We start from the raw sequence: 17326 nt of genomic DNA, 5'->3' as shown, positions 1-17326 counted from the left end.
TTTGAGAAGTCCGGAGGTGAAAGGTGCTATATAAATCCAAGTCTTTCTTTTTTTCACATTGCTGTAGGTCTGGAGTCACATCTAAGCCAGACTGGGTAAGGACAGCAGATTTCCTTCCCTAAAGGAGATTAGTGAACCAAATAGGTTTTTACAACAATCCGATAGTTTCACGGTCACCATACTAGCATTTTATTCCAGATTTATTTAATTTAAATTTACTACATTTACTACAAATGTACCTCATTGGCTGTAAAGTGCTTTGGGATGTCCTGAGGTCGTGAAAACTGCTATATAAATGCAGGTTTTTTTCTTGCTCACACAACAAACATCATAACGCAATACTATTGTAAAAATATAAGCATTAAGATATTCTAGTGCCAAATCTTGTGTTTACCACCTCAGAGTTACTGAATGTCACATAACTTACAAACCTGTCTTCATATTTCAGACAATTTGGGTTCTCGCTCAGTTCAAACAGGTGGTCAGAAGTCTAATCTCTCTGAAGGCTATCAATGAGTGTAAGGATTGGCAGTAACAGTCCGCTTTTCAATAGATTTGAGTCCACAAGATAATTATATAAATTTTACAGCAGATCTCCCATGGTATTGCTCATAGTCAGTCCTAGAATCTATCATTTTAAATGGTCAGGAACATTCACCATACATATAATGTACTATTCTGTTACAAAGTTGGAACTATATTAATCTGAAATAACTCTTTAAGGTCACAAGGTCCAATTGTTGTAAGTAGGCACATCATGAGGTTAATTAGAGACAAATGGCTGGCTTATAAACTTTTAAAAAATGTGACAGGAAAATTTGCAAGTGTGACAAAATGTGACGCCACAAAATGTTAATATTTATATAGATTTTATATACTATGGGCTCAAATTTCCCCAGGAGTTTCCCTGCTTTTTTTGGAGTAACTTTAAAAATTGCAAATTTCCCCATTTAACTTGCTCCAGTGTAAGTCAGCTAGTTAGGTTTTTTTTTTGTTTCATTTTTTTTTCTCCAAAAGGGGGCGTGGCCAACCACTTACACCTGTTTTAGCCATAGAAGCAAATTTGGCCAGCTTAAAGTTACTCCAAACTAACTTAGGCCAGTGTATGTGGCCACTTTTGTAGGCACAGAACAACCTTACCTACATTTAAGAAATCAGCGTAGGTAGCCAGTGATGGAGGGGTGGGGGATGGGGGAGGTGAGTTAGAGGATTCTAAAGCACTAAACACTTTTACAGCATCAGCATAACATCACAACATCTTCAGCACAACATCTTCACAACATAATTAAAAATAAAGGAAAGATAAATCAGCTACTGAAAATAGAGCAGTCCTGCCTTGCCGACTGCAGGGGCTAGGGGTGGCAGGCACGCATGACTGTAGGGGTAAGGGATGTTTTTTTTTTACAGTTGTTCCGAAAGGTTGTGTGGTGATAATGGAACATGGTCCAGTCTTAGTGCAAAATATCTTTTATTGGAAAGTTTACACTGCTCAACAACAACAACAACAACAGTAACAACAGCAAAGAAAGGCTGCACCCATCCCTCACTCACCTCTCGGAGAAAGTGCACTTCCTCATAGGGTCGGTGATGGTGGTGGGGCGGGGCGCAGTTGGGGGCCAGGCTTGGGTCTCACCGGTGGTTGGTGCGTGGATTGAAGTGGGAGTGGCATTTGAGTATCCGGCCTTTATGCCCTTATTGCAGGAGCTGGCTCCCTCATAGCATCTGCCATCATTTGCACACCCTCTGAAATGCCCGCCCTCAGTACCCATCTCAGTGCTGATATTTCTCACAACAGTGTCGCTACCTCATCATGCACCCCACTGACGGTCGCCACGAGTGATTGGGTAAGGGCATTGGTCTCCTCACCCAATGACGTAACCTGATTAACATCTGATGAAGGCTGCATCTCAGGAGAGACTGGTCGGCTTCTTTTTCCCCTTGCCATCAGTCTGCCTGGTGGCACCCCTCCAGTGCGAGGTGCAGGCTGGGACGATGGGGCATTGGGTGTTCCAACATGCATTTCACCACCGCCACTGGGACCCGCAACCTCAGAAGGTGTGAAAGCATGGAATGTTGCCGCGGAGCTCATGGAGGTTTCTGGCAGTGTGATGCCTGTACTATGGACTGATCCATATCACGATCAGCATTCTCCCGTGAACACATTTCCATGGACCCCTCCTCCCCCCACCCGCCTTGGCCTGGAGCGCACGCATCTGGATCTTCTGATGGATCCTCAGGATCTTCAGGATTGTCCTCTTCTTCTGCAAAATACAACAGAACAGTTAAATGGCTAGCAGCACAGGAGGGGGCAGGATGGGTGGCATGAGTAGTCTTACATGTAGCAGGCCAGTCAGGTTGATTTGAAGGGTGACGATGCATTTTAACGACTCACCCTCACCCTCACGTGTGGGTCCAGCTTGTGCAGAGCTGATTCTTTTTCTGCAGGTGCAACTCAGCAAGGCAGTGACCTTCTGTTCCAGGGGTGACAGTTGGTGCAGATTTGACGGCCCTCCTCCTGTTCTAAGTCTTTCTCTTTTGTTGTGGTCCAATTTCTTCTGCAAAGATGAAAATATAACTTTTCACACATGGTGCGCATCTGATGGGTGGGACATATACAGATGGTCACATTAACAATTGCAATTCCATTTAAAGATGAAGATATTACTTATGCTCACTATGTGACCAATGTCCTGCCATTTCTTTTTCCACTGGCTTCCAGATTTTGCGGTATTCATCCCTGCGGAGTATTCTTTTGCAACTATGTTCCATCGTCTTCTCATTTCTTTGGGTGGAACTTTTATGGGACCACTCTTACTGATATCCAACTCCAGCCATTTGTCCTCAATGACAGTGACTAGTTTCTCCACTTCCTCATGGAGGAAATTCTTTGTTCTTGTTGCACGCTCTTGCATCATTGGTGTATTGGACTTACACTCAGGTTATCTTGAAAAATCACAGTTCTCACCGTTCTTCCACCTATGCAGCACTCCTTTCCACTCCGTCAGCCACCCAAAAATCACTGTTCACAACTTACCTTAATGTATGGTCCATTGCCAATGCTATTGAGGCACTGAGGACGCTCTCACTTTAATTGGCCGATTGCCAAGCTTCCTGCTCTATTGCGCATGTGTGCACGCTGAAACGCACATGTGCGCACGCTCAAACGGACATGCGTCCCCCTGCCGGCACTCGAGGAGATGCTGGGCCCAAGCCCCGCCCCCCTGCCGGCTGCGCTGAGTAAGCACGGCTGAAGCTCCGCCCACCGCAGTCTCTGTAGCGCCATGCCACGGGACCAGAGCGATGAAGAAGCGACAAAATTGAAAGGTAAATTTTTGGCGCATTTTTTGCTCCACAAAGTCAGCGTACCATGGATAACTATGCCGCGCTAGGTGACTGGGGAAATTTGGGCCCTAATTTAGCCAGGAGTTGCTTCGTTTTTTTTTGGAGCAACTTGATTTTTCTGGAGTATCTTAAAAATCCTCATTCTGCATGTAATTTGCGCCAGTGTAAGTGAGTTAGTTAGGATTTTTTTTTATTTAGTTTTTTTTCCAAAAGTGGGCGTTACCAGCTACTACGCCTGTTTTGACCATTTAAGCCAGTTTGGACAGCTAATAGTTGCTCCAAAGTAACTTAGGCCAGCATTTGTGGCCACTTTTTTTAAAAATCCCAAGCAGCGAGACTGGACAAGGTGTAAATGCTATCAGCCTGATTAAACTGAGTATGGGATATTTACAAGAATAAAAATGATCTTGTAATGAAGGTTGAAGTATAGAGGCCACTTAAGCAAGGGGAGGGTTTTCTTTGTAAATAATAGATCAAGAGCACCAACGCTCTCGCCTAATGGATTCGTGTGCGGCATCACACCACATTGGATTTTGACTTCTGCAGTACCAAAGAATTGCCCCGACTAGGTTTAGAAATTTAAAACATTAGACATAACAAAAAAAGCATGTCAAAATGTAAACTTAAATTTTGGTGTTCAGCATTGCGTAGTGTGACTCTGATAATTAGTAATATTTAAGAATTCCATGCAGTAGTGGGTGAGCTGTAAGATACTGCAGATAGGGAACTTTTAGTAAAGATAGTTAGATATTAAAGTACTGGAAAATCTTTGAAGATTCTTTCTCCCCCCTCACCCCACCAAAACTCTTCCCCCTGCCCCCCCCGATAAAAACTCCCCCCACCCCCCCCCCCCGACCAAAACTCTTCTCCCCCACCAACCTGTTTCTTGTAGCCCTCAGCGCGGGAAGGCAGTGGATGGCCTGTGCAGAAGGCCAATCGGCCCGGGACAGGGGCGGGACACGTTGGGTCCCACGCTGCAGACATCATCATCACAATCATGGGAGGAGCTACTGCGCATGCGCAAATGCTCTACTGCGCATGTGGACAACTGCCGGCACTGTTTTCAGCACAGGGCTGTAGCTCCACCACCCACTCCACGAGAAACACCGTGCTAGGACCCGGGACACACAGCAGAATGGCCAGGACTGTTAGTAAGTTTTTTGACACCGTTTTGAGCGCACAAAGTCGTCGCATCTCGGAAGTGTCATATACCCAAACATGTTTACTGCTTGTACTATTACATATGATGTGGCACCAGAGGGCACTACTGTGGGAAACTTATACATCAGTGTATAGTCACTGAAGTGTGCCACCAGAGGGCACTGCAGTGGGAAACTTTTAGGTTACCTTACAGGTGTGCCAGGCCCAGTATAAAAGGCAGGCCATCATGTGTGATCCTCACTCTGGAGTTACATTAAATGGGCTAAGGTCACTACAGTTCAAGTACAATACATTGCCTCGTGGAGTCATTATCAGGGCATCTAAAGACATAACAATTGGCGACGAGATTACAGACTTTCACACGCAAATGGCTAACCTTTGTACGTTGCAGCAGTTCACCGATGGTGATGATTGGGGCGCCTTTGTGGAGAGACTCGGCCATTTCTTCACAGCAAACGACCCAGCAGGCAATAATCCGGCCACACTGGCTGATAAGCGCAGAGTTATCCTGCTAACCAGTTGTGGGCCCACCGTCTATGGCCTCATCAGGGACTTGCTGGCACCAACGAAGACAATGACCAAGACGTACGAGGAGCTTGTAACACTGATCCAAGAACAACTCAAGCCCAAAGAGAGCATCCTCACAGCCAGACACCGGTTTTATACCAATCGACGGCCCGAAGGCCTGGAAATCGCGAAATATGCTGCAGACCTCAGGAGGCTGGCGGCACCGGGTGATTTTGGTGACCACCTCACCGAAGCACTGCAGGATATCTTTGTCATCGGAATCGGCCCTGAGGGCCTTCTTCACAGACTACTATCTGTGGATACCACAGTCACACTGCAGAAGGCCATTACCATGATCCAGGCATTTATGACCTCGACCTGCGGCTCTAGGCAGATGACTCATCCTCAGGACTCAAACCCGGCAAGTACTTCACACAGAATGGGGCCTTTTAGAGGCTGGACTGTGGAACGTGAATCTCCTCGGGGAGAGAGAACAGGCCTCCGAGTTCCTTAACTCAATCTGCCTAGGGGGGCTAATCGATTTGCACCATGCTGGCATTGCGGAGGGAATCACAGGGCTCACCGGTGCCGTTTTAAGGACTATGTGTGTAAAGGCTGCAGCACAAAGGGCCACCTCCAGCGAATGTGTAAATGAATATGGCTCACTGTGTTGATGAAGAGTCTGCAGATGGCCATGAATCCAGCACGGATTATGAAGCGATAGTCAGAGAGGCAGCTCAGCCCCACGATGAGGTGTATGGCATGTTTACCTGCACCACAGAATGTTCTCTGTTGAGGATGGAAGTCAAGATAAACGGCGTTCCAGTCTTCATGGAAGTGGACACGGGGCGAGCCAGTGAGTAATGAATTAAGAAGCCTTTGAGAGGCTATGAGACAATCAAGCTGAACAACCCAAGTTGGTCCCGGTTCAGGCAAAGCTGCGCACCTACACCGATGAACTTATCCCAGTCATTGGTAGTGCGGTGCACAAGTTACCTCTGTGGATTGTTGCAGTTGATGGACCAACGCTACTCGGAAGAAGGTGGATGGAGAAGATCCATTGGAGATGGGAAGATTTCATCCCTCCAGCGATCGACGTCCCCCATACTCAGAGGCAAAGCAAGCCCTCACTTGAGGTTGGATCCGGCACCAGAGAGCAGACCAGCACAGCACCCGAGGCACAGACCGCTCAGCATGACTGCGTGGAGATGATCCAGCAGAGACGACCCGAACGCACCTTCCAGGCTCCAGTGGCAGGACTCCGAAGGAAGAAAATCGGATCCAAAGGCGACTTCCCAGCCTCAGTGGCAGAACCCGGGGAGAAGAGGATCACAGCAGTCGACATCGTGGATGGAAGAAGGATGGCGCCCAAACCACGAGGTGAAGCGCTGAAGAAAAAGATGGCAGCGGCCAGACCATGAGGTGCAGCGCTGATGGAGCAACACATGGTACCAAGCGAAGAAGAGGATTGGGCTAAAGATAGCAAGGCTCTCTTAAAGGAGGCCAGCAAACCACCACACTTAAAGGGACAGGTCCAAATTTTCAGTCAATGTAATAGCAACTGTGAGTTAAATGTAAAGCTTGTAATTGATGATCAGAGTTTTATATATGTAATAAGCAAAGAAAAGCCGTGCGATTGCGATCAGAGCTGCAGTTTATCTACAATGAATAATGAAACATTGTGCAATGTAGGATTTCAACTGCATTCAGTTAATGTAGCGGGCAAACGCTCATCGGGAGCACACAGGTCCAGTGAGCTACCCAATGCTGTAGCCTGCATCCCTGTGACCAGAGTGATGCACCACGGAGTGTGGCCATAAGCAGCTAATATAGACAAGCTGCAGAGCAAGCGATTTTAGGAGTGCAACGGCACTGGTATCAATACCCTGCCCCAATCAGCTCCATCTCTCAGGCACCCGATAGCACCAACCGCCACGAGCCTGAAAGAGCAAACTATGCTAAAGCGCAGCCCCTAGACCCTATTGCCACCAAGGCTACACCCGGGTATGAAGGGTCACCCACAACAGTTCTCCCAAATGGGACCGGGACCAGCCGGGATCCCAAACCAAATAATAGGCAAGCGAGTCAGCAGTTCCCTGCACACTGCCAGACGACTGCTCCTCAGGGAGCAGCTGCAACCCGAGGCACAAGGAAAGGACAAGGGAGGTCACGGGCATCTGTGAACCTGCCCGATGCTAGGAGCAACGACAAAGGCCCCAAGAACAGGCAACTTGAGCCAATCGGGTTCCCACCACCAGCACTGGGCACTGCACCGCTACCAGACTACCTGGGCACCATCTAGCAGTTCTGGTACTAGTTTGTCCTCACGCACCGGTGCCGACACCAGTACTGATTCCAAGTATGTACCTCACCAGTCAAATGTACTTGTCTTACAACTGTACCACAAATGTAATGATGTAAATGCAAAATTTTTTTCTGGCCTTGAATGCATATGAATGTAATGAGACATCGGCATAATCTATATCTAGCGGGGAAGAGAATGGAATGATCATGGATGCACAAATAGAAACCACCTCTACTGCCAACGAAACACCACACACTCATCCAAGATGGAAACGACCCTCCAAGGGTCAACCAGATAGAGCTAAGCCCAGAGCACTGTCAATGCATGAAGGCGATTTGCACTAAGGACTTGGGGGAGAATTATGTCATGTATCCAAACATGTTTACTGCTTGTACTATTACATATGATATGCTACCAGAGGGCACTACTATGGGAAACTTGTACATCAGCTGTATGGTCACTAAGGTGTGCCACCAGAGGGCACTGTAGTGGGAGACTTGTAGGTTACCTGTACAGAAGTGTCAGGCCCAGTATAAAAGGCAGGCCATCATGTGTGATCCTCACTCTGGAGTTACATTAAATGGACTAAGGTCACTATAGTTCAAGTATAATACATTGCCTCGTGGAGTTGTTATCAGAGCATCTAAGGACATAACAGGGAGAGTGCGCCAGAAAAAAGGGTTGGGGAAATTTAGGCCCGATAATCTGATCACTTTGAAATAAAGCTGCTGGATTGAGCAGCATTAATCCTTAGTATCATCGGGTTTAACTCGTGCCCCACTCAGTTTCAAGATATCAAGGGGAGCAGAGAAGGTAGATAGAGAGAAACTATTTCCATTGGTTGGAGAGTCTAGGTCTAGGGGGCATCATCTAAAAATTAGAGCCAGACCTTTCAAGAGTGATATTAGGAAACACTTCTACATACAAAGGATGGTAGCAGTTTGAAACTCTCTTCTGCAAATGGCAATTGATGCTAGATCAACTGTTAATTTTAAATTGCAGATTGATTGCTTTTTGTTAACCAAAGGTATTAAGGAATATGGCCCATATTAAGGGATATAGTTAGGTTGCAAATCAGCCATGATCTCATTGAATGATAGAACAGGTTCGAGGGGCTCAATGGCCTACTCCCATTCCTATTTTCCTATGCTACCTTATCTAAGGCATGTTGAATGGGAAGATGCTGAGTGGAAGCTCTAAGGTTTCTCACATAGAGGGGCAAGGAACATTAGAGCCCAGAATCTCAACTGGTAAATCCTTTGTGTCCTTTGGTAGATTGCCCTTGAGTTATTGATCTGGGAGGAAGCCACGTGCCCACCTTCTCAGGTGTAACAGTGTCAGGTGAGGCAGTTGAAGAAAAGGGTTAAATTACAGAGGGCAACAGGGTAATTTTTACTCAAAAGTTCCCTCCGTAAAAAGAACGTTTTAAAACAAACTGCAATAGACCTGTGAATCTCAATTCAAAGTCACATCATCAAGTATTACGGTAAAAGCTACTATGTACTCAGGTTGCCACGGAATGCCAGCTAACTGCTCTGGAAAGAAAACGTACTGAGATTTAAAATCCACGGAATTAAAATAGGATATTGTTCGTTAATTTGTTAGAGTTCAAAGGAGGTTGTTAAAAGCCGCTAAAAAAGAGGGATAACGTGCTTGAAGGAAAGGATGTAGATTTAAACTATGAAAGCTTCCTTCTTCTCATTCTGAAAAGGAAGCCCAAAGTGCTCTCCCCCTTTTAACACAGACACTTCATTATATTCAGCGGTGAGCTGCTGAGGTAACATCTTTAAAAATAATGGTCTACTTACCATTAGCTGCAGTAGTTGAAAGTTTTCCAGGAAGCATGGAAATGGTGTCAGAAAAACTGGTCTCAGCAGGTTTGTGTAAAAGAACAGAGCGATGTGACTGGGTGATTTATAACAAAAAAGATATCTAGAACGTACAATTTTCTACCTAGCTGCAAACCATAATTCATACTGATCCCTTATCAAGATAAAGTACCTTTTCTGTGAATGACCTGTGTGGTTAAATGATTTTGATAAATGCCAGTACATAACATGTAACTGCTTTACCAACAACCAAGATAAACTAGGCTTACAGCGAGATGAATGGTAATCGTTCTCTCGGAGTATGTTTAAGCTCTACAACCTCCTTGTCTGTTGACTTCAGGTAGAGCTGTTATAAGATCAGAGGAAGCCTGTTTCTGGTACTCAAAATGTAGCTGCTGTTTGCAGTGAGAAACAGAATTTCAGCTGCACAAACATTCCAAAATTACTCCATTTGCAGCATTTTGTAGGTGATTGGAAGATATTGACTATGATGGCCATTAGCATGGAAACTGAAAAGGTTGCCAATGATATTCACACCAGTTAATATCCCAGCTAAGCCTTTACACCAGGAAGGGGCCAAAAGCAAAAATGACATGAAATGTGTGGGTTTGGAGACCATGAAAATCCACAGCCATTCCAGCAGATTCCCATTAGAACGGCTGAAAACTAAGCTGGAGACCAGTTACGGCACAGGTCCCAGCCTAATGCTGAAGTTTCCAGGATAGTTTTGTGGGGGTGGAGTGAATCATTTGTGTCCTATTCCTATACAAACTACCAAGCAGCCAGTAATATTAACATCAAACATCTATCGAGAGGATATCTAGTGTGGTTGCTTTAATTTTGATTAGAAAGTGATGGATGCGGAAACAATAGTTTAATAGGATAAAAGAATGAATAAAAGGAGTAATCCAATTAAGGGGTCTAAAAGGCATCATGGACCATTACAGTTCCATCCTCTTTGTTTATATGCATCATCTGAACCCCAAGATTAGATTACCAAATGAAATACACACACATATATCTGTTGTCAGATATAGTGTACGCCAGATAGCAAATGTTTGCTTATGATATCTTCAAGCACTTTGGAGAGGAAACAATGATTGGAGATGGGGTGATAGTTTCCAAGGACATAAGGGTCAAGGATGGTTTGAGGAGGGTGTGAGGATGACAGCTTTTAAAGGTCCTGATGAAAGGGAACAATTTACAATGTCAGATAGCATGGCAGCTGGAAGAGAAATTTGGTGGTTAGGATTGAAATGGGAATGGACCTGAAGGAACAGGGGGTGAGTCGAATCGACAAGTGGAGCTCACAGGGGGCATGGGAGGGTTGAGAGAGAAACTGGAGTTATTGGGGTTCAGGGCTAGGGTGGAGGTTTGACTGTTGCCAAGGAAAAGGGGAGAAACAGCAAAGACAGATGAATGGACTGTCTCTATCTTAGTGAGAAAGAAGTCAATGAGTTCCCCGCAGACATTAGTGGCAGTTAGTTCCTGCATTGCCTTTTTACTGAATAATCCCCTCCATAAACAGACTTCTTATGAGACATTATCAAGGAAGCACCATGGCCCGTAGACTCTGGTCAAAGGGTATCTTTTAGTTGGTTGTTTTCTCCTTTGGTATAGACTTATCCTGTGCGCTTCTAACATTTCCTCTTCTTGTTCTTATGCTATTTCGATTATAAGGACATATATGGAATGCCTATTGTGCAACCCATGGTAAGGGCTCCATTATGGAAGTCTGGGAAGCAGAAGGTTTTCCAGCCTGACAAGGCAGCTTGCCGAATCCTTCCTTAGCTACTTGGCTGAGAAAAGATTTTTCTAGTTGCTTCAGTCAAAGCTGATGTCTCAGATGAAGTTTGTGGACATTTAAAGCCTGTGAACTCAATCACTTTCTGGTTTGACAAGATATGCAGGTAACTTAAACCTCTTTTCTGTAAGCGTAACTTAAGTAACGTGCAATACTCGTGTAAATGGCAGAATTTCTGAGACAGCAGCTCTGCCCTCATTATTCTGCCGTGCACTACTCTGGCAAATCTGATTTATGCAGGCCTGGAATTTCCTTGATCCCAATGCCACTGAAATTGCATTGAAATTGACATCATTTTCCACACTTCATCTGAGACATCAGCTTTGACTGAAGCAATGAGAAAAATCTTTTCTCAGCCAAGTAGTTAAGGAAGGATTCGACAAGCTGCCTTGTCAGGCTAGAAAACCTTCTGCTTCCCAGACTTCCATAATGGAGCCCTTACCATGGGTTGCACAATAGGCATTCCATACATGTCCTTATACACATATTGCACACAGGAACTTGCGCCCAGATTTCCTATGTCGCAACATAAAAGTCACCGTAAATGCAGCACCAGCAATAGGGGTAATAATGAGTTGGTTGCAGTCTTCTGCCATGGCGCCTCACTCTCAAGACCTCTTCCCTTTGTTGCTCCAGTTCCTCTTATTTTGCAGAACAGGGATATTCCCATTGGGAAGGCCATTCTAGCTGCTTCGTCCTTCTAAAAGCATGGGGGAAGCGCAGGGGTCCGAAACATTTTGCATGCACTGAGACTGACAGCACATTGGTTATCTATAGTACACGTGTTAGTGAGAAAAATCACTATCAAACTCCAGAAACCGCAGTTACGCCGATATCAGGTGATGTTGAGCCTGAACCTTTGGGTGTAAATCTACGGTAGTGCATTTTCATGTAAATCCAGGAAATTCACGTGAGCTGGTCTTTTGCGTGGGGGTGGAGCTTGTAAATGAGTAGCAGACGGTTTCGGCAAACGCAACTGGTGCAAATAATTGAGGAAATTTTTGCGTACCGATGGTTCAGGGTAAAACCGGTATAACTCAGTTACGTACAAATTTCCTCAGAAAAAAAATGTGCAACAATGCTCTTACAGTGTAATTATGCCAAAAAGTTCCAGGAAATTCCAGGCCTATCATACAAATGTTTAAGGCACATGTATCTAATTTTGTTATTTTAATGGCAGCATGAAGCAAGCGGTTTAACCTCTCAATTAAAATCATGGGACAGAGGAACTTAGTGCTCGTGTATAAGGCCTATGTACAATAATGCTGCTGACAGTATTTTCTACCTTACAGCTCTTTAAGACTCGGGGCTATGATTAACAGGTTAACATCTTATAGGGCTCGATTTTCCCCAAATCTTTTTTTTAGCATACGAAGAGTTACGCCCGTTTTTTGGGGCCCAAGTACGCCCCAAAAAAATTCTAAATTTCCCCATTTTATTTCTTCTTTTTGGTGCAGCATAACCTGTCCTTTAGTTTTAGGGGTGGAGCCTTGATCTGCACCAAAAAGATCGGGTTGCCACGGTAACCAGGGACACAATGCGGGCTGAGGCTGGAAAGTGACAGCTCAGCTCGCAATCTGCACAAGCATATTAAAATACATTACAGCAACTTCACAAACATATTAAAATACATTGCAGCAACTTACCTCCATTAAATTATTAAAGTCCCTCCTCAATGCTGATCCCCCCTCCTATCCCAGGCCGGAGGGCCTCCCAGTCTGCTCCCCCGTCCCTAGCCCTGGCCGAGTGGCTTGCCAGTCCGCTCCCCTGACCCTAGCCCTGGCCAAGTGGCTTGCCGGTCCGCTCCCCCGCCCCTAGCCCAGGCCAAACGGCCTCCCGGTCCGCTCCCCCGCACCTATCCCAGGCCTAATGGCCTCCTCCCTCCCAGTCCCCGCACCTAACTAAGGCTTCCCCCCCCTCTTTCTTACCTCTCCTGCTGTCCGGGCATCTGCTGCACTTACCTGCGCCAATTTCCTTACCTGCACGATTTCCTTAACTCTCCAGAAGGTTTTTTTACAGAGGCCACATACGCTGGCCTAAGAAGAACTGGAGTAACTCTCAGCTGGCCAAACGTGCCTAAATGGCCAGAATTGGCGCGGTGGCAGGTTACGCCCCCTTTGGCTGAAAATAAAACTCCTAAAAAATCGTAATTAACTGATGCGAATTGATCGGGGAAACTGTGTTTTTTTTTTAAACTTAGACCAAAAAAAACGGCGCAAATCACTGGGGAAAATTGAGCCCATGAATTTGTGCATCTAATAAACCAATTAAAATGAATTATCCCTGTTGACCATGATCTCAAAACCCCTGTGTTTTAGACTTTTCTTTTATGCCGATGTGTTACAATAGACTTACTGTTTTGATTTTAAAGGTTCAGAAACATAACTGTGGAAAACTCAGATGGCAATCTGGGTCATGCATGCTTTCCATCACTGTCACGAATGTCTGGTATTAAGTGAACAATTGTTTAGTTAAAAGAACTAGAAGTGCATTCCGTTTCCCTCTTATTGTAGTATCTTTACTCAGCTGTCACTGCCGCATATGTATCAGAATGCAATAAATGTGTCACAGGGGACCAGCTGAGAAAAGATAACAGTATTCAACCAGTATCCTAACTGTGGTCATTTTTTTCCCACAGAAAATCAGAATTACAGTCAACGTGTTCAGTGTGTGAAGAGACTGGTGAAGAAGCTTCCTAAACCTAACCATGATACCTTGAGCGTTCTCATCAAACATTTACAAAAGTAAGCAGTGAAAACTTATTTTTTCTTATTTATCTTAAAAAGCAGGATTCATTCAACACATTTAATTTGCCTTACAGAAAATTGTAAAATTCAGGTATTTTGAGCCGTTTATAACCACAGGGCAAAATTTCATCTGGCCATTATGCATCAACAAGATCCTCAATGCACTCTTTTAGAACGCATTATTAGAAATAATGAACATTAGGAAATGTTTCTGCGATGGTTATGATGTTGCTAATACAGAGTAACCAGAGGAAATCCTCCTACAAAACATCATAGTCATCATCATCATAGGCAGTCCCTCGAAATCGAGGAAGACTTGCTTCCACTCCAAAAGTGAGTTGTTAGGTGACTGAACAGCCCAATACGGGAATTACAGTCTCTGTCACAGGTGGGACAGACAGTCGTTGGAGGAAAGGGTGGGTGGAGAATCTGGTTTGCCACATGCTCCTTCCGCTGCCTGCGCTTGCTTTCCGCATGCTCTCAGCAACAAGACTAGAGGTGCTCAGTGCCCTCCCAGATGCTCTTCCTCCACTTAGGGCGGTCTTTTGCCAGGGACTCCCAGGTGTTGGTGGGGATGTTGTACTTTATCAAGGAGGCTTTAAGGGTGTCCTTGAAATGTTTCCTCTGCCCACCTGGGGTTCGCTTGCCATGTAGGAGTTCTGAGTAGAGCACTTGCTTTGGGAGTCTTGTGTCGGGCATGTGAACAATATTACAAAACAGAAAGACCCTTATGTTGTATTCTCAAGACTACAGTAATAACAACAAACATCAACAACTTGCATTTATATAGTGTCTTCAATACAAAAAACGTGTTCCAAGCTGCTTCAGAGAAGTATGAGTAAAAGTGGATACCAAGACAAAGACAGAGATATTAGGTGGGGTGGTCGAAAAGGTGCATTTTAAGGAAGGTCTTAAAGAAGGAGAGGGAGCTGGAAAGGGAGATGAATATAAAGGGAAATTCTGTAGTATGGAGCCTAGGGGGCTGAATGAATGACCACAAACAATGAAGCAAAAGGAGGAGGAGATGCGGAAAGGGCTGGAGTTAAAGTAACAGAGAGTTTGGGTTGGGTGTTGTAGGGTGAGAGGGGGTTACAGAGATAGGGAGGGGTGAGGTGATGGAGGGATTTAAACACAAGGATGAGAATTGTAAATTTGAGGCATTGGAGAATCATGAAATAATGTAACTCAGTGAAAATGGGGTTGATGAGTGAGCAGGTGTGGGATAGGATGCAGAGAGAACAGTTTATGCTGAACTGAAGTTTATGGCGAACTGGAGTCCAGTCTGGAGAGAATTGGAGTGATCGAGTCTAAAGGAGACCAAGACATGAATGAGAGTTTCAGTGGAAAATAGGGTAAGGTAGGGATTCAGGTGGGTGAGGGATTCTGTGCTACAATGCCTGGAACCAATGGACTGCAGTAGTTACTGCAAGCTACCAGTTAAAATTAAAATCAGAAAGCAAATATTCTATGGTTACTTTCAAGAAAGAAAGAACTTGCATTTATATGGCACCTTTCACATCCTCGGGACTTCCCAAAGTACTTCATAACCAATGCAGAACTTTTGAAATGTAGCCAATACTGTAATGAAGGTGTAAATGTAGCAGCCAAATTGTGCCAAAGGTCCCACAAATAGCAATGAGATAAATGACCAGATTGTTTGTTTTGGTGGTGTTGATTGAAGGATAAATGTTGGCCAGGACATTTGGAGAATTCCCCCTGCTCTTATTCAAATAATGCCTCAGAATTGAATAAGACAGAGGAGACCTTAGTCTAATATCTTATCCAGCCAAAAATATACAATTATTTGTGTTAAATGATGAAACACACTCAATCCTCTGCTAAAAAGCATAATAAGACTATTAAACCTTGTAGGCGTCTGTAAGAAAATATTAATCTTTTCAATTCTGATTCCTTATTAAAACAATAATTTACAGCAATTGTAAGTCTGGCATACAGGCCGGTATTTTCAAATTGGCAAATGTATGTTGCTCCTCCCACTCTCAGTGGATTGCTTCACTGACAAGATCTGGATTCAGCTGTGCTGTTAGCATTATCTGTTCAACATATGGCATCGTCCAGTGGAACAGTTCATACAGAAAGAGGAATGCATCATTACTGAGACAATAACATTCAATGCATAAATTCCAAATGCTGACACTAATAAGGATCCCATTAACTTCAGCGGTTATCAAGTATTTTCTCAGGATAGGCATTTAGTTTCAGATCTCTTTTTCTTCCTTTCTCAGGATTTCACTCCACTGGCAGCTATTACCATAAGACTGATAAGAAATATTATAATGCATTTAGTAACCAAAGAACTAGCAATAGGCAGGAAGTGACAATAGCTATGTTTCATAATGTAGTCTTCCTCAGAGAAACATTCAAGATCAACCACTTTGCAATAAAACCACTAACAGTAGTTTTGTAGACCAGTCATGAGGTATGATTTTTTTGTTGTTGTTGCTGTATTGGTTGTCTGCTATATTATCTAGGCAGCAGTAAGGGGTCAGTTTGGTTCTGTAGGCTTGAGTCTACTCCTTCAATGAATCCTCTAAATTGATGGTTGCTGAATTTTCATATTTTGTATATGGCTGGGTTTTTGTGGAGAGTTGTGACTTAATTGGCCATTTAGGGGAAACTGTGAACTCCCGCATCTGACTGGAGTGGCAAGAAAATGAGAAGAAAACAAATGCATGGAGCAAAACAGAAACAACAGATGACAAAAATGAACAAAATCTAGTTTAAAAATGAATGGTAACCTGCTGAAATGAACGTGAACGTGCAGAAAAATACCGGGGCTTTATAGAGATGGCAGCATATGTGATGACATTGTGGATAAATGTGGTGCTGAGACACACAGGCCAGAAAAATCCCACGTTAGACCATTGGTCTGTGCTGAGTTCACTGATCACTACTGGGGAGGCAGAAGGGTTGCTACAATAGGTGTTCCTGGGCTGAGAAGGAGAACCAGCAGCCAGTGAGAAATATTCATGGATATGAAGTGAGGGCTGTGGTGATGCCCCTTTTAGTCAAGTAACCTGATGTCTCGACTCACACATGCAGAATATTCACTTGGGTGAAATCCAATCTGGCACTCATGTAACCAAACCCCAACGTCAGTCCGTGCCTTGAGATGAAGAGCAGAGAAAAATTGGATGGGGATGTGGGGTGGGGAAAGATGACAGCAAGTGGAATTATGTATATTTAAGGTTTAATATCAAATGGTAATATGTATAAGCATAGTCACAAATTAACATAACTTTTTTTTTCTCTCTAAATAATGGAATGATACATAGAGAAAAACATATATAGATGAGAAAACAGAAATGCGGGGCTGAAAATTGCGGTCGGAGTTTTCCCGTGGGCGAAAGCCTCCGAACCGCAAAAACATGCTCACTTACCTGGTGCCTCCTTTTCTTCGGACTCTTGCACTACTGGGCCTACAGGCGTACACCTGCATATAGATTGGTTGGCCTGGCCCACGTGATCTCAGGGACGCATGCAGTTTGCAAGCGTCCCTGGGATCACGTGGGCCAGGCCAACCAATCAGAGGGCGGGGAGGGTTATCGATAATAGGAATCTCCTAAAAAAATACATTTTCACAGCAATTAAATAAAAATAATCACATGTT

The 17326-nt window shown here is 44.4% G+C and overlaps 1 protein-coding gene across 1 annotated transcript in view; it reads left to right on the top strand.

Moving 5' to 3' along the window:
* arhgap15 (Rho GTPase activating protein 15) overlaps positions 1-17326 on the top strand; it is an 833101-nt gene that overhangs the window by 750130 nt on the left and 65645 nt on the right. The window contains exon 14 of the mRNA XM_070873559.1: positions 13587-13692. Within this exon, the coding sequence (XP_070729660.1) occupies positions 13587-13692 (106 nt within the window). The remainder of the gene's footprint in view (positions 1-13586; positions 13693-17326) is intronic.

The sequence above is a fragment of the Pristiophorus japonicus genome, chromosome 3 (genome assembly GCF_044704955.1).
Source record: "Pristiophorus japonicus isolate sPriJap1 chromosome 3, sPriJap1.hap1, whole genome shotgun sequence".
Classification (NCBI taxonomy): domain Eukaryota; kingdom Metazoa; phylum Chordata; class Chondrichthyes; family Pristiophoridae; genus Pristiophorus; species Pristiophorus japonicus.
Note: the sequence above shows the minus strand (reverse complement) of the source record. Positions and strands in the feature narration are given on the sequence as shown.